The sequence below is a fragment of the Solanum lycopersicum genome, chromosome 2 (assembly GCF_036512215.1).
Source record: "Solanum lycopersicum chromosome 2, SLM_r2.1".
NCBI lineage: Eukaryota > Viridiplantae > Streptophyta > Magnoliopsida > Solanales > Solanaceae > Solanum > Solanum lycopersicum.
This window is the reverse complement of record NC_090801.1, coordinates 54,337,645-54,358,625: the sequence shown is the minus strand read 5'-3', so window position 1 is coordinate 54,358,625 and position 20,981 is coordinate 54,337,645. Positions and strand designations below refer to the sequence as shown.

At 32.1% G+C, this 20,981-nt stretch overlaps 4 protein-coding genes and 2 non-coding genes across 8 annotated transcripts; 3 read left to right on the top strand and 3 right to left on the bottom strand.

Moving 5' to 3' along the window:
* Nucleotides 1-847: 847 nt before the first annotated feature.
* Nucleotides 848-8,099, bottom strand: ABCI3 (ABC transporter I family member 3). 3 transcript variants are annotated; one of them, XM_026029285.2, is made up of 11 exons: nucleotides 7,898-8,099; nucleotides 7,765-7,801; nucleotides 6,648-6,727; nucleotides 6,285-6,444; nucleotides 6,037-6,170; nucleotides 5,597-5,711; nucleotides 5,394-5,480; nucleotides 5,208-5,256; nucleotides 3,932-4,016; nucleotides 2,555-2,685; nucleotides 848-1,121 (listed from the first exon to the last, which is right to left on the bottom strand). In XM_026029285.2, the coding sequence occupies exons 1-10, from the start codon at nucleotides 8,002-8,004 to the stop codon at nucleotides 2,607-2,609; spliced, it is 933 nt and encodes a 310-aa protein (XP_025885070.1). In that variant the 5' UTR covers nucleotides 8,005-8,099; the 3' UTR covers nucleotides 848-1,121; nucleotides 2,555-2,606.
* Nucleotides 8,100-13,891: 5,792 nt separating this feature from the next.
* LOC101246593 (uncharacterized) lies at nucleotides 13,892-14,450 on the top strand. Its single transcript, XM_004233241.4, has one exon. It carries the CDS (start codon nucleotides 14,039-14,041, stop codon nucleotides 14,273-14,275), a length of 237 nt encoding a protein of 78 aa, XP_004233289.1. The 5' UTR covers nucleotides 13,892-14,038; the 3' UTR covers nucleotides 14,276-14,450.
* A 656-nt stretch (nucleotides 14,451-15,106) lies between these two features.
* TRNAS-AGA (transfer RNA serine (anticodon AGA)) lies at nucleotides 15,107-15,188 on the top strand. The gene has a single exon. It is a non-coding gene; the product is annotated as a tRNA-Ser (tRNA).
* Nucleotides 15,189-16,092: 904 nt separating this feature from the next.
* On the top strand, nucleotides 16,093-16,566 carry LOC101246891 (uncharacterized). Its single transcript, XM_004233242.5, has one exon. It carries the CDS (start codon nucleotides 16,185-16,187, stop codon nucleotides 16,389-16,391), a length of 207 nt encoding a protein of 68 aa, XP_004233290.1. The 5' UTR covers nucleotides 16,093-16,184; the 3' UTR covers nucleotides 16,392-16,566.
* A 908-nt stretch (nucleotides 16,567-17,474) lies between these two features.
* On the bottom strand, nucleotides 17,475-20,152 carry LOC101247185 (nuclear transport factor 2B). The gene is made up of 2 exons (NM_001366609.1): nucleotides 19,720-20,152; nucleotides 17,475-17,753 (listed from the first exon to the last, which is right to left on the bottom strand). The coding sequence occupies exons 1-2, from the start codon at nucleotides 20,014-20,016 to the stop codon at nucleotides 17,679-17,681; spliced, it is 372 nt and encodes a 123-aa protein (NP_001353538.1). The 5' UTR covers nucleotides 20,017-20,152; the 3' UTR covers nucleotides 17,475-17,678.
* A 747-nt stretch (nucleotides 20,153-20,899) lies between these two features.
* TRNAS-UGA (transfer RNA serine (anticodon UGA)) lies at nucleotides 20,900-20,981 on the bottom strand. The gene has a single exon. It is a non-coding gene; the product is annotated as a tRNA-Ser (tRNA).

Below are 20,981 nucleotides of genomic sequence, written 5' to 3'. Positions count from 1 at the left end.
AAACAAACATTTTTTGGAAAGAAATTTCAATTATCTTAAGAAAATAATAATTTACCATCTCTGAACCAGTCTTGTTGTTATGTCTAACTTTTTATAAATAATTGTCTCAAATTATTTGTTTATTTATCAAACTAAAGGCAAAATTAATTCCACCCATATAATTAATATATATTTTTAAAAAGCATAATCAAGGTTATAAGTTAAAAATAAAAAGTTTCTGAAGGAGTGGATAAATGAAAAATTAGTAAAATTACTCGATCTTATCTATGATTACTTAGAAAGCTCGTAAGGGAAAAGTGGACAACTTATATAGGATAGGAGTAATTACTTAAGAAAGCATTGAAAGTTATCCTGACAAATTGGAAGAATTAAGAAAATTTTGACTAGATCACTTGTTCTTGCTTGGCCACTAAGTTACCTTTTTCTTAGTAACAAGTTACCTAAACTAATTTATTTATTTTTTACAAATTAGGTGTTCGAAATAACTTGTGTGCACCATTACTAATTTTACTGGATACACGTGTGACGTTCATAGAAGCTTAAAACGAATGGAAAGATATCACCTACTAGTATTGTTGGCTTCTAAGCATAAACAAAAAAAACCCTTAATGATAGAAATATATGCACTTTAAGGTTAAGACATATCTGTATTTAAGTCTTACACTTAACTCACACCCCAAATGTTAGCTCAAAGAAGGAAGATTGTTCAAGACTTATAAGGAATTCACTCATCTCACTAACTACTGATATGAAATTTTTGTCATTCTTTTAACACAACTAGAAAAGCTACTATTCATATATGTCAACAGTGTAATTTAATTTACCAATACATACATACTACCATACATATTTTGAACAAAATTCCAATAAACATTCAAAAACTTTTGGTGAGAGACGAGGACAAAGAAAATGCTGCAGACCATCAAACTTTAATGAGAGTTTAAACGGCGAACTAAGTGTACAGAAAATTAGAAACCATCTCAAAACTCATTACAGAAACTGTTAATTACATTACAGAGGTTACATGAAATGTGAAGACCTCGATGGTCAGGGATTGAAGCAAAATCAATAACCTTGAGCACCTCTCCAAGAATTGTATGCAATTCAAGGCTCATAAAAACCTGCAAGTAATTACTAATTGTCAAAAATGATTGTTGGAATCAACTAAGGTAAACGCAAAGAAAGAACATAAATAAAGAACTAATATGCGACAAGAAGTGTAAGCATCCTATTAAAATATCTAGCTCTTTAAAACATCATATAACAAAGTAATCCAAGTATAACCTGGAATGAAATTGCTATCTATGACCTCTTAGGGGTACAGCCTTGCATAACATTCTTGAAAATCTCATCCTATTAAGGGTACAAGGGGTAGACTACCTTGGTGGAGGATATCACTTCACACCTAGATTTTAATATTGTTGTAGATCCTAAAAATGTTTCAAAGGAGAGTTCATCCTCAAGGATTAAAGATGAGAACAATCAACTAAAGGATCAAACTAGAGTATTTCCTGAAAGATTTGCAACTCTGGACCCTGGAGCAAGTGGTGTAGTCGATAAAAAGCTTCCAGACCTTACAAGTATCACCAAGTGGTACAAGTTATGATGCTTCACCAGCGATAGAGGGTACTGGATTAAAACAGATGCTGATTGCAAAGTAAAACTGCATAGAATTACAGTCATTCTCTTCTGTTGTTGCGTAAACATACTCATGTGTCATCATCTCAGTCTTTTATCTCAATTTGTAGTTCAGACTGGGTGATGGAGCTCCAGACGGAAAAATGTTCAAGAAAGAGTGTTAATATGATCCTATGTGCATCTAGTGTAAGAGCTTTAATGGTATTATATACAACTAATAATTAGGAGTATGTAGTATGGAGGTGTGAGCAAAAGTTAACACAGAAGAACAAATGAGTACCTCCTTCCTTCCATGTGTAATGCTAATATAAGAGAAATGGGCTATAATCATTAAGTGTGATCGTTGTACTGCTAATAATAGTTGAATTAGTATTCTTGTGAAAAGTGGACATTAGGAAAACCCCAATGCTAGCTCAAGGTGAGCATTGTCCGAGATCGTATAAGAAGACAGTAACTCATTTCATCCATCAATGAGGACACTGAAATTAGTCATGCTAAGATGTTCATTAAATCGCTGAATCCTCACATTATGGTGAGGCTGCAATAATTATCTCTTCTTGCAGAGTTTAACTTTCTAGATATAAACTAATACAAAAAGAATACTAAATATTAGAAATTGTATTGTGTAGATACATCTTTTTTTACCAATCAGTAGATATATCTTCTATCACAACTAGAGGAGAATACTGTGTGATAGCCTGATAGAGAGATAGGCACTAAATACAGTAAGAGAGTACATGAAAGGCATATCCTAACTTTCACAACAAAGCCCTTCCCGATGATGCAAAATCATTCATTTTTTATCTTGTGATTGTTATTCACATTTGCTACTCCTGAACTCTTATCATTTTCCCAGTCAAGATCAGCGATAACTGAAAGAGCATGATGATAAATAGGCCTCATAGAGTAGTCATACCTCATATATTACATCAGAAAATGATTGTTGGGAACATTATAAGTTCAGTGCATTAAATGGGTAGAGGCTCTTTTTTAAGTGCTCCTCCCATTTCCATCCTCCAAGATTGATCTACCAAAGATGCCAACTCCCTACAGATTACCACCAATGCAGCTATTAGAGAAGGAACCAAATTTTTAATACAATAAGAGCAGGGTACATATATCTCATCTTCACAGTCAGCTGCGATCAGTTAAATATCAATCAAGAACCAGAAATGAATTGCTAGGAAAATAGAAGTACCAGAAACAAAATAATGATGACTATGCTAAGTTGAGAGTTGAATGCAGTTCTGTCTCACTTATGCAGTTCTGAATCCTTTAAGGATAACAGTGAAAAATATAGCCAGCCAACTAGTTTGCGTAGAGGCACAATTGATTTATTAATCTTTTAATCAGACATTGCCAACTGTGTAAGCGTAAAAAAGCATATCCTTACATCATCTACCCCTTCTATTTCAAATTGATTGTTTTAGTTTTCCCTTTTCTGTGATAAGTTTTCACCTTTTATTGCAAACTATTAAAAGTTTGACACACTCAAATTTTACATTTTCAACATTTGAAGAATTACTCTGTTGTTTGCCTTTTTTTTCTTCTTTTTTTTTTTAAGATCAAGAAGTCAGTCCGGAGCCAACCCTTTGGGCCGCTGCAGCCTTCGGAATTCTAGGCTGATGTGCTACCATTCTCCACTAAAATATTGAACTTAGTTCTCTTGGCATGGGGATCAAACTTGTGAATCAAGATACAAGTCCCTCAACCTTTGCAAATTGAGCTGACCCGGGGAGGCATCTCTTTTTTTGGCTGTTTCTCTTACAGAAATACACATTATCAAAAAAATACAAATTCAGTGTTTTTACATTTTAAAAAATTGTAGAAGCAAACAAGTTATGAAATTTGAAACGGAGAGTAAACAAATATTTCTCTATCATGACACCTGATATCACTATGGGACCACCATATGTGACCAAGGAAGTGGCCAAGGTAGTATATGCGGCTTGTATGGTAGTAGCAGAGCAGGAGTTTGAATCCGGACTGATGATCCAAGCCTAGTGGAGTAGGGTAGAGGAAAAATCCCAGTATCCACCAAGTCTGGAAGTGGCAAACGATGGATTTTCCAGTTATCAAGAAAAAGGGACAGGGAGTCTGTGAAAAGTTTCCAGAGTTCACAAGTTATGGATAATTGACTTCCTTCACGACGTCACCAATAAGTGTCGATAAATTTTCTCGACATCAATAAAAACCTCAAGTGAATAATGTTAGACATCTAGTATGATGATTCATTTCCAATAAAATAACATATGTAAACAACAATAACAAATGGACCTAATCAGGAACTTACTTGAGGTCATGGCTGACAACAAGTAAAGTTAGCTCCTTCTTCAGATCTTTTAACAATTTTGCCACATCTGCACGAGCCTTCCAATCTGATTTCCCTCACAAACAATGAACTTTTTTAGAAACTGAGATTAGGTACTCAAATATAGTTGAAGTGGAGCCAAAAAATACAAAAAAAAAAATTGTCCATCTAATAACTAATCTATATTTAAAAACAAGTATTTCATTTTTAAAAAGGACTAGGCTAGCTATATCATACCAAACAAAAGAAATAGTAAAATAAGCTTTCAAAATCTTTGTGGGAATAGCTTCACTCCATAAAACAGTCCTGCTGCTTAATACAACCAAGACTCACTACCATTATACTACATGCAATCCAAAGAGAGGTATGATCTAATTGGCAAGCTCTTGAACTTCACTTGTACCAACCATAGTAAAGAATTAACTATATAAAAAATTTCAAAATAGCCCTTGTAAAATATCAGCAAAAGCAAATATGAGAGCTAGTACACAGATAGCAGAAAGAGTGTTCTAACACAACAATGTGTACATCGATGTATATTTGGTGAATAAGATCTGATAGCCCTACAAGGAACTCTGAGCTTCTACAAGAAGAAGCAAAAAAAATTGCTTTTAAGTGAAGCCAAAGAAGAGTTCCTCTAAAATAGATATAGAGATCCCACCCTGGTTACCTTTAGTTCTGGAGAATTTGCAACCTAACATAGAATATTAATATTCTATGGCAGAAAGATTTACATTCAGCATATTCTTCATAAAGTAAAAGCAGGTAGCATAACCTCTGACTCTATTCTTTATATTACCAAAGCTAACTACTCGTCCTATTCTTACTTGTTTGTCATTATTAGCAGCTCAGCCTATAGGGTTTACTAAGAGTTGACAATCTTGGTGTCTCTGTCATAAGATAACATGTTAGGACTTTTGTAAGAACAGACTACTCAGATTACAGAATATGGAAGATGGAATCAAGACTTCAATAACCATGGTGAGAAAAAGGGTTGTTCATCAAATATAACAAAAGTAAAATGCTTGTGCAGGCATAGCAATTCCCTCTGTACCCTTTTCATCTTTAACCTAACCTAGAAATCACAACTATTCTTGTTCTGTAAAGCCAGAACTCTTGTTGTACTAAAAGCATACTTACGTGGGAGAATAACAAACTGATGAATCAAACACCTAATAAGGGAAAAACATCAAAAGGAAAAAAAAAAAGGTAAACCAAAAAAATAAAATGAAATAGATCATAGAAAGTTTCTTCATACCAAGACCAGCAAGAGGCTCATCCAATATTAATAAATCTGGTGTTTGAACCTGTGCAAAGAGAAAATATATTAACAGACAGATGATCAATCAAAATATCAATAATATTTTGCACACAAATAGGCATACACATGTTTATACAAATGCACATATACACTTCCTATTTTTCATAGATGAGAAATCCTTACTAACTGAATAGCAAGGGCTAGCCGACGTTTGTAACCACCGCTTAATGAATGGGGATCCTTATCCAAAGATATTCCTGTTAGACCAACCTAGGAGTTATCAACCACATAAAAAGCTGTCATGATTTGCTGGAAAGCAGACGAGCTTTTCTCCTTTGGAATAGAAAATTAAATGACAGTTTAAATCACACTTAAAAGGAATATACCGACATAATGGCCTTTTGAAGTCTAGAAGCAAGAAGCTCTCTTAATTGTAGGCCACCCTTTTGTCTTGGCCACCCAAATGTAACTTCATCAAGAACAGTGTCCGCAACAAAGTATCTGTAGAACAGTGAAACAGACAAATCAAGTTAAATAAACTGTTGTTGGAACCAAAAAGAACTGTTTAAATTTCATATTCCTACCTAACACATGCAATAACACCAAAATTGAGAGGTAAACAAAATAGTGTTTAGATAATCGCAATGCTGATGATTCATATAATCTGCACCTGGAATAAATTGATAACTGGAGGAGCTTTTGTCTTTTCAGTAAAAACAGCAAATGAAAATGCATACTGTTTATTATGAACCTCAAGATTAAAATTGCACTGTATCGCAAAGAACATCCTAACAGTACATGAAACACACAGTCAATAAATGAATACCTCTCAGGAAATTGGAAAACAATGCCAACTCTTTCAGGTTGTAAGGGTTCAGGAGACTTAATCTGTTGATCATCATCACCATATCTTTGCACATATATTGAACCTGATGTTGGTTTGCTTAACCCTGCAATCAGCTGCATGGAGAACGTCCAAGATAAAAAAACAAGCCTGAACAAGGTAACATTTGGAGGTTGAAAGGAGAAAAACTATAATGAATTTGAATATAAAGACAAAATCAAAAGGAACACCTGCAATAAAGTAGTTTTTCCACTGCCACTCCGTCCAAATATCAAGCCAAAACTACAAAAGATCCATGTCAAATCCACACAGAGCCTCTTCAAATGCATTTCAGCATTTGAGATTCTAGTTTCTTTGTAGTGATACTGTTCTGTAGACAGCTTGAAATGTCTTTACATATATTATTAACAGTTAGGACATTCAAAAACTATATGAAAACAGTGGATTCTGATCTCATGTGTGCTTCTATCCAATCAAGAAAATGGACAATATAATCTCTAGTTAGCTCTTAGCAGGATCAGTTGGAAAGATGACAAAGAACTTCCCAGCGGTAATGGAATGTAGTGTATTTGAATTTTAGCAACAGACTGTACCTTTTCTCAGGGATGGAAAGGTTGACTTGACTCAGTAGATCGATCTTGGTTCCTGGAGGTCGATAAGAGACATCCCTTATCTCCAAATCCATAAAAAAAAGAAAAAGATTCCACATCTATTATTACCACCTCCACTATACAACCACAATATGTTCAATAATCTCTGGACAGCCAAAATAGATAAATTATAAAGAGAAAAACTGACTGAATTTGAGTTCAGCATGTAGCATGCCTTGTAACTTCTGATAGAACTAGAGTTATCGGAATACCATGTTTCTAATACTTATTAACCTCTAAGGTATGGAAAATTGAAGAAAGAGAAATCATTTGGGAATTTAATAAAAAGTTGTTGAATGACTTTTTGGTTAAAGAGTGTATATGTTACAGAATAAGTTCTCGCCACTTAATTAACATAACTCCTTTCTCCGCCAGTCCAGTGACGGAGCCATACACTACGAAAGGAATTCAATTGTCAGGAAGTTAAACTAGCAAATAGGTGAAAATTATGTTTTCTTGTTCAAAAAAGATCTCAAATTCCCTATACATAAGAGTAGAAAGGTACAAATCAGCATGCCATTTTGTATTTTTCTTCTTTATGAATCCCCTTATCAGAATTAATGGCTTAGCCACTGCTGTCACCTAGAAGAAGAGAAAAAAGAGGAAGCCTGTGATATATCCATTGCTTCTGCTCGTATATAGATGATACAAAGCGCCTGCAATAGTTATCAAGTTCCAGAAAAGCTCAAATACCACCAAACTCCTTCAGATAGACTGAACCTCTGAACCTAAGAAGTTAGCAAATTCATAACAACCGAAGCTATCGAGTATCCCTAAACCCAGAGAAAAGAAAGCAAACAAATAATGAAGAAAAGAGTAAACCGGGATACAGAGAGATACAATTATAACAAATAAATACCTATGATTTGTAAGAAGAATTATAGCGTGACTAATGGAGTAGGTGAATATTCGGTTAATCAAAATCGTAAATGTAGGCAAGCAAACAACGTTGAACTTTACATGAATCAATTTAACTAAAATTAGGATAATATATAGTTATATACTAGAAAACAGTACAAAACGATGGCCATTAAAAAGTTGAAAGGTAAGAGGGCTTTACTTCGAAACAAGAGTAATCGCAGGAAACATCCACCTTTCTGTAATAGAAATGAGAAAATTCAGCTGAAAATTCTGAAATTATAGTATCCACTTCCAGTAAGAACCGGAGAAAAAACTAAAGGAGCGAGACTCACCTGAATCGCCGGTGAGGATAGGAAATTGTCGATGATGATCTTCCAAAAATGGAGGAACTGGAGCTGGAAATTAGTAGAGACGACGAGGGAAGTGGAACGCTTCCCATTTTCTGATCTCAGAGCCTGCGGAACAAAAATGTAACCAGAGAAAATTGAGGGGAAGATGAACGTTGGCGCCCGCAATTGAGGTGGGTTATTTAGATTGTGTTGTTGGGTTCCTGGGTTGTGGACGGGTCGGGTAGAATGGAAGTTTTAAAAGGGAAAATTGTATATAACACTTAAACAAACTATTAATTCAAATTAAATGTTATAATTATAGTTTGACTGAATTATATTTCATAATAAATTGTTGTTATTTTGACTCTGAATCTTGCTTGTCATTCTCGTTCTCTCCCTCGCCTCTCTCACTTTTATACAAACTCAAATGTATAAAATGTGTTCGTGTTCGTATAAAACGAAAGAAAATTGTATATATACATACATTTTCGTTTTCCTCTCTCTCCTCTCCCAGATCTCGCTTGCTCACTCACCTCTCTCACTTTATACAAAACGCAAATGTAAAAAATGTGTTTGTGTTTGTATAAAACGATAAAAAATTGCATATACATGTATTTTTGTTCCCCTCTCTCAGATCCCACTCGCAACTCTTCTATGTCTCGCTCACTACTCGTCTCTCTCACTTTTATACATAAATGCAAATGTATAAAATGCATTTGTGTTTGTATAAAGCGAGAGAAAATTATATGTATACATATATTTTCGTTTCATTCTCCCGGATCTCTCTCGCCACTCTCCCAAATCTCGCTCGCTCACTCGCCTCTCTCACTTTATACAAACACAAATTTATACATTGTGTTTGTAAAAGCGAGAAAAAATAGTATATACAAATACAAATGCATATATTTTCGTCCAATACACTTATGATTATACAAATATGATCTTCACCTGCTCAGTTTTCTTTTGTCTTTCTCTTTTTCTCGCTTTATACAAACACAGATTATATAATTGATCTTTTATATATGTATATCAAAGCAGATTATACAATTGTTTCCTTTTGTATATATATAACAAAATTATATAACTACTTTCTTTTGTATATGCATAACAAAATATACATATTTATGTTTGTTATGGAGCGCAATTATGCAAACAATAGGTATAACATACAAATATGATTTTTATGTTTGCTATATGTGAAAGTTACTCAAGTTTTAATATTAATCATTGGGAAAATTATGCGGCTAAGTAAACTTGTATACCACTTAATTAGTATTATATATAGGTATATGTTTATATAATTACCAATTGCGATTAATATTAACCATTAATCACATGGCTGAACTTCGATTTTGTATAATTAGTCACATTAATATAATTCGCCACGTTTGTATAATTCACAACTAACAATTTTTCTTTTGATTTGTATTTGTATATGATGATGATTCCCTTTGATTTCTTAGCTTTATCTCCGTATTAATTCAATCTTTTTGTGTATAGCTTTTAAAAGTTTGTATAACTGTGTAGTTTTCGGATTTTGTATAATATAATTTATATGATATAATTTTTTGTAGGAAAAATTACATAAATTAATACATTTTAATAAATAATTACTGATTTTAGCAATACTTTTAATGTATTACCATTTATAACAATGCTATGTTACATCAGTAATATGAATTAAACGTGAATTACGTATGCAATATATATGAATTATAATTGTTTTTTGAAATATATGATGTTTATTTGGTAAAAATTTAACATATTTTATTATAAGTGTATTAAAATGTGTCATAAATATATTATCCATCATTGAAACCTGTATTATATGTGAATAATAAATTGTTCTTTGTAATATGTATTAAACTTTTATTATAAATGAATTAAAAGTGATCATGTGGAAAAAAAATGTTATTGCTATAAATGGTAAATATTTTTTTATCATAGTATATTTATGTAAGTTTCCCTAATTTGTATAAATTTTAAAGTTCATATGTTTACATTTGTATCAATTTACTATTTCGAATTTTATAATATTTGTATAATTTCAAAACTTTATAATACTCAATTATTCAAAAATACATAAATTATACAAACATACAAGTAAATTATATAAATGTACCTGCGTATCTGATATTTCCTTACTTAGCAACTGGCAGCATTCCTCGTTACGTTCTTTTCCCTCTTATTTTCTCTATTTTGCATGTCATGTATATATATTTGCTCGTGATTAACTAATTAACTGTTCATTGTCCTATTTATAACTATTTGTTCAATTATCGAGTAGGAGAGTTAATTGAAAAATATTTGAACCTTTGGAGAGGGAGTAATTGAGACGTTATTTTTACAAGTCTTGAGAGTTAATCCTTTTCCATAGCCATTTTCTAGTTTTAACAAAATTAGTTTAATAAGGAAAATCTAGTAAATGTAACATTGCTTTCTTATTTCTTAAACTTCATACATTGTCAAATTGTTCCACATAAATTAAAACAGAGAGATTATGCATACGAATTCTCTCTGAACATTTTTATAGGTAAATACTTATTTCCCATCAACTGTCAAATATATAGTCCTTTCGTTTAAAAAAGAATGAGTTAGTTTGACTTGGAATAGAGTTTAAGAAAAGAAAGAAGATTTTTTAATTTTGTGATCCTAAATTAAAGTTATGTCAAATGTACTAAAATGTCTTTTGATCTTGTGATTTTAAACATGTCATGTGAAAAGTTGAAATTAAAGTATTGTCAAAAAAAGAAAACGGTCATTCTTTTTTTAAACAGATTAAAAAGAAAATAGAATCATTCTTTTTTACACGAAAAAATTAATATTATTTATAATACAAATATTTATATTTAGATAACTCACCTCCAAACCACTAACAAACTACCCCTTCATACTTTAGAAGTTCCTTAAAATTAGCTTAGCCAAATTCGCTGTTGAATAAGTGAAATGTGCGACTTTGTGGTCTTGGTGTAAAATACTAGAATATCTTATCCGAAGACAAAATACCAGCATATATATTTTCAAAAAGATAATAATTCTATCTTTAATCATAAATTATCGTATCGTGATTATATTCCCTGAAAATTACACTCTGTACGATTGCATCCTCTGCTTTTCATTCCTTGTCAATCATGTCTTATAGTTTTACATTTGTTATCTGTATAAATAATCTATAATAGGAGAATGACTAGCATAATCAGCCAGCCAATTTATAATCCATTTCTTTGACAGTAACATTGATGCTGAAAATTAACTCATGGTGACAAAGACACTGTTCTTATCAGGTTACATAACAACTAGTACAAAATTGTAAAGTGAATTTGATTCTTATGTGATTTTGTTAAAATATCGATAGCACGCCCAATTAAAATGATGCAGAAATATGTAACGGTTCATCAATACAATTGAATTTTAATGACTTTATTAGATAAATTTTCAAAATCAATATAACGACCTTATGAGATATAGTGAAAGAACTCCTAAAAAGATTTTGTTAAATACTATACACAATAGATGTTGAAATTTTTTTGTGTATATATTGAATCACTTTAATGAAAAATTTGTCTTCATCATTAATTTATAATATGCATAGGTGAATTTACATGTAAAAATATATGGGCACATAAATTCATAGTCTCTCTGCAAAACTAGATATTTTATATTTATATTTTTTTAAAAGGTGAAATGACCTGATGACATTGTACTTGATTCCGTTTATTGGTTAGACTCTTTTACTCACCACTTTATTAATTAAAACCTTAAATTCATCAAAACACAATATTTTAAATCCTTGTTATTAAGTTATTTACCCGAAAGATCGTGAAAATCAATTCTCACAAAGTACATTTTTTCCTTTTTATTAATTTAATAACATGAAATAAGGAATTATGCATTTATGCTTCTAGATATTTATAAATCTCTCTTTTTTTTCTTTTTTAGCTTCTATTGGTAGTCTCTAAAGAAACACATGTTATACCAAAAAGTAAGATTCCAGATAAATTATTAATTAAACGAAGACGAAGACAGATATTGGATATAGCTTAAATTAAAGAACAATATAATATTACCTAGCTTATCATGAGTATATCAACTTGCAGCAATAATGCAATTTAATTATTCAAATCCCCAATTTTCCCCCCACTATATAAACACCTCTCGAATGCCTCAGTACGATCAAAACAGAGTACTCAAACAAATATCTAGCGAACTAGTATAATTTGAACAAAATAATACGACGATGGAATCGAGCCGCAAGCGATTAGGACTCGGGAAGCTAGTGAAGTCTTTGTACCGAGCAGCCGCTGTAGCATCTAAACCGATTCAACACGACGTATTCATCGCGAATCAAGTGATGGACCGTCCTTCAACTATTCATCATCTTCATCAGAATCAGAATCATCAGCCAATTAAGCAAAAATTGGTTCCTTATAATCCAAATAGTACTACTTTCTCATCATCAAGTACTACTAGTGCTGCAGTAGATTTCATACTGAACCAGGAGCAAGTGACTGTTCCACATAAGCCCAAAATTTCATTTTACGTACCACCTGATCCGAGTACTCACGATCGTGAGTACTCTAATAGTAGTAGCAGTACTGGTACTGCTACTACTTACTATGCCAAGACTACACTCGACAATGAAAGCGTAGATCTAAAAGCAGCTAGCTACATATCAAGTGTTCAGGAGCGTTTTAGGCTTGAACGTGTTAATTCTGAACGGAAGGCGCAGTGTTTTTAACATTGCTATATGCACCTATTATATGTGTTTAATTAAAAAAAAAGTATTGTATTTATTTTAAACTTTAAATTAATTTAAGACTTCAAAATGATCAAACATAATTTGATGGAGTAAGTATTGTACGTAGAATGAATGAGTCACTTCGTCTTAATTTATGTAGCACTGTTTGATTGGGTATGAAATTTTCCTTTTGAAATATGTGATGTTATTAAACAATTTATAAATATCTATATAGCTACAATTTCTACAATAGAGTTTTCCGCATTTAACGATTTATTCGCTATGTTTGTTTTTATTTATCATGTTATGCTTTTCGAAAGTCTATTTGATTAATTTTTAAAGTTAAATTAGATTACATTAATTTGATATTTTAAACAAAAAGTTTAGATATTAAAAAACTATATGAAAAGTATTAAATTATAATTTTTCGCATATTAATATGATGAAAAAACACATTTTAAAGTTCTTAGAGTTTGACTTTAAAAATAGAAACCATAACAATTAAAAATGAACGGAGAAAGTAAGATTTAAATTATTCCAGTGTACCTACCAACTTTTTGGAATCCTATCTAAATTAGATATTAAACTTGATTTAAGTTATTGCAATTGATAAAATTGAGGGTCCACGATGAAATTTAGTAATTTGATTATAAATATCATAAATGTAGTAATTTGATTGTTATTCAATTCGCGATAATCACAAATAAACAATTTGTTGGGCAATCTATGAATTATCTTGGCATAACTTTTTTAAAAAGATAAAACTAAATTAACCACTCCTATATCATAGTAATAGGAGCACGTAGCAACTAATTTTAGAAAACAATAATAATTGATGATAGTGATCTTGATACGAAGCTGGGACTGCTAACTAGAATGGATAAAGATGAGCTAGGCTTTCAACAGTACCGTTTACACAAATGATATAATTCACATTCCATATTTAATTCTCCTATATGTTCTAGTTGATTCATTCTATATAGTATACATATGAAAACGTGATAGTAAACCAGAGGCTAGCACGAAGAAGTTGATCGAATGATAAACATTGAATTTAAAGATATTGTTACTTTTTTTTTGCCTATTATTTTTGGAAACTTATACACAAAGCCAATACTTTCTGTCAACTTCCTCCATAAAGCAAAAGCTTCCAGTAATATATAACACACCATATATTTCTTCTCTATTTTAATACCATGCGTGCATGTCACTCTCAAGTTTAGCATCGATCCTCTTCCTCCACTCCCTCCTTCTCCACTAAGCAAAATCACTATAAATACATATTATTGCCTTAAAAATACTAGCAATTATTGACAAACAAAAGTATAAGAAAAACATCAATTATATATAAAAAAAAAAACAAAAAAAAAAAACTCAAAGAGCGTTACATAATAAATATAAGAAAAATGGGAACAGATTGGGCGCCATCAGTGATCGCTGTTGGATTGTTCATATTATTATCGCCAGGATTGTTATTCCAGTTGCCATCAAGAACAAGATTTTGCGAATTCGGAAATATGTACACTAGCGGCATTGCAGTACTTGTTCATGCCATATTGTACTTTTGTATATTTACACTTTTAACTGTCGCCTTTAATCTTCACATATGGTCCGATTTTTCATTCCCTCCTATTAAGATTTAGTGTGTGTGTATATATATATATATATATATATATTGTTTATTTTTTCATATACTACTATAATTCATAGGTAATTGTTAAAAGTGTTTAATTATGTTTATGAATTAGTGTTGGTTATGTTTGTACTCCTATAAGTTTCATTTGGGATTTTTGAAATGGTAGTTTTATTGGATTTTGATTTGATTATTTATAGATAGTAAGTGAACTTTTACTTATTACCATTATAACCCTATAAGTTTTACAAATCTCCAGAATCCCTTTTTTTAGTTTACTTATTACCATTATCCCCTATAAGTTTTACGAATCTCCAAAATTCCTCATTCTCGCGCATTAGATTGGTGTATCTCACGCAGCAATCATGTATAAAATGTAACGTATATTACTTAACGATTAATGTATCTCGCACATCGGAATAGTGTATCAACGCTTATATTATTGTATTCGTTTGACGGATATCTGTAATTATAAATTTTAAGTGATAGATTATAATCTTAAAAGTATGTAATTTTTATTATTTACATGAATACTCGCGAGTTTTTGGCTAATGACTATAACTCTAGCATTGTGCGTACTCCTTGCATGAGTTACTATGGTTCATTAATTATCATAAGGTTTTGAATTGAATACTCAAATTTTTCGTGATATGTTCATTGTTGGTATATAATATTTCATGGAATTTCGTCATGTTGATATTTTATTCCTAGATTTACTAATTAATAGCCATTAAATAGTACATATTAAAAATAGATATGAGAATGCAATAACACAGAATGATACATTAATATGATAGAGAAACAAATATATTTTATTAAAATTATCGTTTGCCACACACCGGTGGACGTGCCGGAGTGGTTATCGGGCATGACTAGAAATCATGTGGGCTCTGCCCGCGCAGGTTCGAATCCTGCCGTCCACGTTTTCGTTTTTTTTTTCCTTTTTAAGAGATTTTTTTTTTCTGAAGAAAACCAAATTATCATGTCTTTTAATTATTCCCCGTAAAATATAATATAAAAATAATTTTACAATTGCTAATTCATAAAATATAGTAATCAATAGGCATAAAAGGGTGATAATTGGGTGGGTTTGGGTCAAATTTGGACGTGTCATAATGGATTAAGACAATAATCGGATCAAGACCCATCTAACCCAAATTTGTTTGGGTTAAAATGGATTGCGTAGTGAATTATATACACAGGTCAACAAGACCTAATGGGCCAACCTAATTTTTACTAAGATTAATTGTTTTACTTGATTTTTAAAAATATTATAGCGTCTATTAAGAAAAAAAAAATTATTTATTATGACTATATATAACATATCAAAATTGAAGGAAAAAAAATTAACAAGATTTCTCATAAATCAATTTAGGATATGTTAACCTAACTTTTAATGAGTTGAATTGATGGGTTAAACTCGTGAATGAACAGGTCAATAATGCACACAAACTTATACAAGTTGGGTGAATTGAACGCAGTAGCGAATTCAGGATTTGAAGGTTTTGCCTTATCCACCACCGTAGCTATTCTAGTGGACTCAAGTGAAACTAAGAAATTCATTTAAATTCTTTTAATGAAAATTTATATTATTATACATACAAAATTTTAAAATTATAAGATAAATGTTATTTTTAAAAATATTTTTTTACTTTTTCATTATTTGAGTTTCTTATAAAAATTCTTAACTCCCTCACAGTAAATTAGTGCTCAAACTCAAGTTATTACAATAATCAATTGGAATAAAAAAAAAACTAGAAAGTGCTATAGATTTTCATATATTCCTTTACTTTTTTCGATTCTCATCATTTTGGTATTATTCTAAAGCTATAGCTCTTCCTTTTTTTAATCTACTTTTTTTTTCCTCTCTTCTGTTCATTTGAATACTGAAATAATTTAAGATAATAATTTTTTAAAAAATGAATGATTGGGCTGGTCCGATTATAGCAACAGCACTATTTGGATTTCTATCTCCAGGATTATTGTTTCAAATGCCAGGGAAGATTACACCAGTTGATTTCATGAACATGAAGACCAGTTGGATTTCTGTATTGGTTCATGCTCTCCTCTTTGGTTTGATCCTTATTCTTGTACTTGTTAATTTCAATCTACATCTCTATGTTTAAAATTAAATCAATCACTAGTTGGCCAATACAGGCAGACTCTTTTGTTTACTATAAACATGCTCTATTATTTTGTTACTTCTGAGGAAGCTCAGTCTTCAGAAGAATAATTCTACACAAACTTCAGTTAAATATTTTGTATTCAATAATACTTCAAGCCAGAGGCTTTAATCTCTCATTTGTTAGACTAGTCCCCAAGCCTGCTGTGTTTAGGTATAAGATCATTGAAATTTCATTCTCATTTGTGATGACTTCCTTTGATGCTTTCAAAGTGCCAAGAACCAAATACTAAATGTGGCCTGTGGGGCACTAGTGGTTCATTAATGGAGACACTATCTAATTACATTACATGCTTGAATACATGTTTCTTGCTACTAGATAGTCATACCTAAACTCCTCCACTTTATGGTAGATTATAATATTTTTTAAAAAAATACACTAAAATAGGAAGAGAAGGAGGAAGGCGACCAAGCGAAATTTGTCTATGTATCACAATACAAGTGATACATTTATATGTATCTGGTGTGATTCACACATAGCTGAAATACCACATATATAGGAGAGTGGCGAGCGAGATTTGTCTTTGTATCTCAAGTACATGCAAATCCATTTATAACTTATATACAGTGTATCTAGTACAAATTACACCTAATTTGACCACATATATCTCTAGATAGCGCACACCAGAATCTGATAAGATTTGTAATTTGGTAAACTAGTGTATAGTTAAATAATTAGCTCCTAAACATTTATGCAAATTACCTATTTATTATCTAATGTATACCTAGAGAAATGAGTGTTCCCTAGGAAGTGGGATGCTATTCATATATGATTCATTCTCGAAAAGGAACTCTGCTACTGTTAGTAATCAAACATTACTTGCATACTCAGAAAAAAATAGACTTACGGATGATAAATGTAATGCTTGACTACTACATTACATAGCAAAACTATCAGGCCAAAGTGTTGAGTATCAAATTCTACTGGTCAATTTTCACCTTAGGAAAGTTTAGTCAACAAGCTATAGTAAAATTTAGCCATACCCTGAGCACGAATTGAAAGTGCCAATGCTTTGGCAAGAAATCATTTTTTGATAACAATCTTCTTAAAGCCTCGTTCAATTCCATTAAACTCTGAGGGAAGCCAAGTTCATCAATCAATTCACTAAACCATTACAGGAAAAAATAGTCTCTCAATGACTGTGAAATGGAAGCAATATCTTGCTATAATACTATCTTTGTCGAATCAATCAAGAAAATATGACCAGGAGATAATTGAACGCAGAACCCTTCAAGCATAGTTCAAGCGAAATATGTCATTCTGCACGTAGAAACTTCCTCCTTGTGTTGGAATCAAGTGAAACATCTGCAGTCCATGAAAGGATAGAAGCATAACATTATAAATTTGATATGTGTATAACTTTGAAACGTTGAAAACTTGAAAATATGAACCTTTTCAATACGAAATTATAAAACAACAAATTCATCACAGACCGTTCCTTCTGAAACAAGCAAACGGAAAAGCACACTATGTGCTTGGAAAGTAAGATCAGGTGCAAGAGGAATGAGAATACAAAGTAGAATAAATAAGAAAGAGAAAATCAACAAATATCCTTTATCATCTCCTTAAATATGTACGCAACGATGCAAGAAAATCTGTCTACATAACCAGTTAACAGTATTGAGCCAAAACCACCAATTCAAATAATGATCAATTTTTGTAATGAACATTGGAAACGAAAACAATCATTTTTTGCTTTGGAAAGACAGGAAAGTTCTCTGCAAAAACTAGTTGATTCTTTATTTCATTTTTCTCGTAAGCGATAATGTCAAAGCTAGTTGTTTTTCAAACATAAAGTAGCAACACAAGACCAAATGATCAAACATTAGATGTGTAGTCCAAAAGAAAAACATCAAAATTAGTCAAAGCACGATACTCTACCATTATAAGACTTTCTCTGACCCTTCTTCAGTCTAGTATAACAACCTTCCCAATTAAACTGTTCATTAATGCATTCTATTGTTCGATGAGGCTGGAGCAATATAAGGGTGTTCACAATGTGGAGAGCCAAGAGATTTACATTTTTGCTAAGTTTATCTGATGAATTTATAGAGCAATATAAGAGTATTCAATTTCCATTTTCTGCCAAATCAAATAATAATAGAGCCACACCATTCATTTTACTTTTTGAACACACGTTTTTCTGTTCACGTTGTTGAAAGAAGTGATATCATCGATAAAGACAAGGAGGAAAGAGCACTTAAACACACACAAAGTGAATTCTATCGAATAATTGCAAAGTTGGGCCAGTCAATCCAATCAAATAATTATAGAAACAAGCAACACATTATTTTTTATGTTTAGGAACTTTTCCTTGAACTATTGAAAAAAGTCGCATCAAGAAAAAGACCATGAAGAAGGAGCACTTAAAGCACATGTACATAGGTTGAACTCTAAGACAGTAGAATTCAAATGTATTTGCATATCCATAAGGAATCTTGTTAGAACAGTCAGAATCTAGTGGTACACAAGTAAACAACATTTTCAAGTTAAAACGAAATGGCCTAAACTTAAAAAATATGAGTAAGGCTACCACACTTAATCCAAGAGAACTCGTCTTCATACAATACAAAGTTAAATGAATAAAACAAACAACTGATCGAGGGAAAATAATGGACTATCGTATGATATCACAGTACACACGGATTCCTTAATGGCTTCTTAAGAAACTGCAGAGTTCTCTTCACCATGTAATTCAGCTATCATACTAGAATAGTGATATGATCAAGGCCACACTAGCGGGTAGTTTGTGTCACAATCTTACATTAAACCATTGATTCTTAAGACCATAGAATCTAGTTTGTCCCTTCAAATAATAGCAACTGAAAAACAAAACTCCACCTGCCTTATTCAAATTTGAGAATCTCATGTAGTCCCATTTCCCTACCACAAGGACAACCAATTAAGCAATCCACAAATGGTTAAACAGTGAACTAGTGGTATACACTCCATAAAGTACTACAAGTCTATTGCAGTGATAATTACATTCATGTATAAGGACGGTACTCCAATGCACTAATATTCAGAAATGAAAATCAAGTCGTCTTATTCCCTTTGATTAAGTAAGCCATTTAAGATTCAATAAGAAAGCCGCAATGAATAATCAACTAATGAATGGATCAAACACAAACTAAAACACGCAAAATTAAACCCTAACAGCATCTGATACAGACAAGCGATTTAACCCTAACCACATGGCTCGTCAATGTAACAATGGGAAAGCAGTCCTGAAAATAATCAAATGGAGTAGTAGTAGTACTAGAAGAAGTACCTGACTGAACTTGAGGGTGTGTTGTTCGCCTGGAAGGCTGAGATTGCCGCTGACAAAGACAAGCATTCCCCCGGCAGCACCAGAGGGCTGACAATCAACGGTGTTGATCTGGTGCTTGCACTGCTGGAAAGGTAGACCGGTGAGCTTACCGGAGATACTTTGAGTCCCCTGATACTTCTGACCCTCAAAAGACAGTACAGAGCTTTCCTGGTAGACGCTAGCAAGTCCAGCCCGATTGGTATCGAAGGTGGTGTAGTAGTAGTCCACAAATGCCTTCGCTACGGCGTCGGGATCCATTAGCAAATCGGAAAATCGGTCGCTCTACTTCTCACTCTGATTTGCGTGTGTCAACTCAAGTCCAACAGTACGCTACTGGCTATTGAAAGAGCCCTTTTTATGACTGCGCCGCGCGCTCTTATTGTCTGAGCTGATTACAAGGCCAAAGGCCCAAACTATAAGATTGGACTTATTTCATAAGTCTTATACTAACAGCCCAGCCTATTTGGATAAGTGTTTGCATTAGTTTGTTCAAACACCGTCATTTAATTTGTATTCATTTTTAAAACTATTAGAACTAAACTTTAGACGAATCCAACGATTTAAACAAAAAAAAAATGATATTATTAATGTTAACACTGTATATCAAAGAGCACAATATGAACTATAATTATCTTCTGGATTGTAGTTCACAACGCTCATTACTTCTTGTAATTACAGGAATTTGCGAATTTTTTGAACTTTTGCATTGTGCCCATCGGTATGGCTGAGCATTGGAGTCAGCAATTCTCTCTTTTGTTTCACACTTTTCTCGATTCTCAGCAATCGGTACGGATCTTCACTCTTAAACCCCCTAACACAAGTCAATCGTATTACATCAATACCTTGAATAAAAACATTTCATTAGCTTTCTTATCTTAATTGATCATTTCTGAACACAAAAATATTGTAAAAATTAGTAATATTATAATTCCACATGTGCTGAAAAATTCTGAAAGCACTTACAGTTCCATGAAAACGGAGACGAAAAATCTCATCTCAATTGATCACTTCTGAACACAAAAATATATTGATCACTTCTGAACTCAAAAATATTGTAAAACTTTAGTAATATTATGGTTCCAAATGTGCTGAAATATTCTGAAAGCACTTATAGTTAAGTGAAGACGAAAAAAATGAAAAACGTCGACAGCAGGGTTCGAACCTGCGCGGGCGAAGCCCAACAGATTTCAAGTCTGTCTCCTTAACCACTCGGACATATCGAC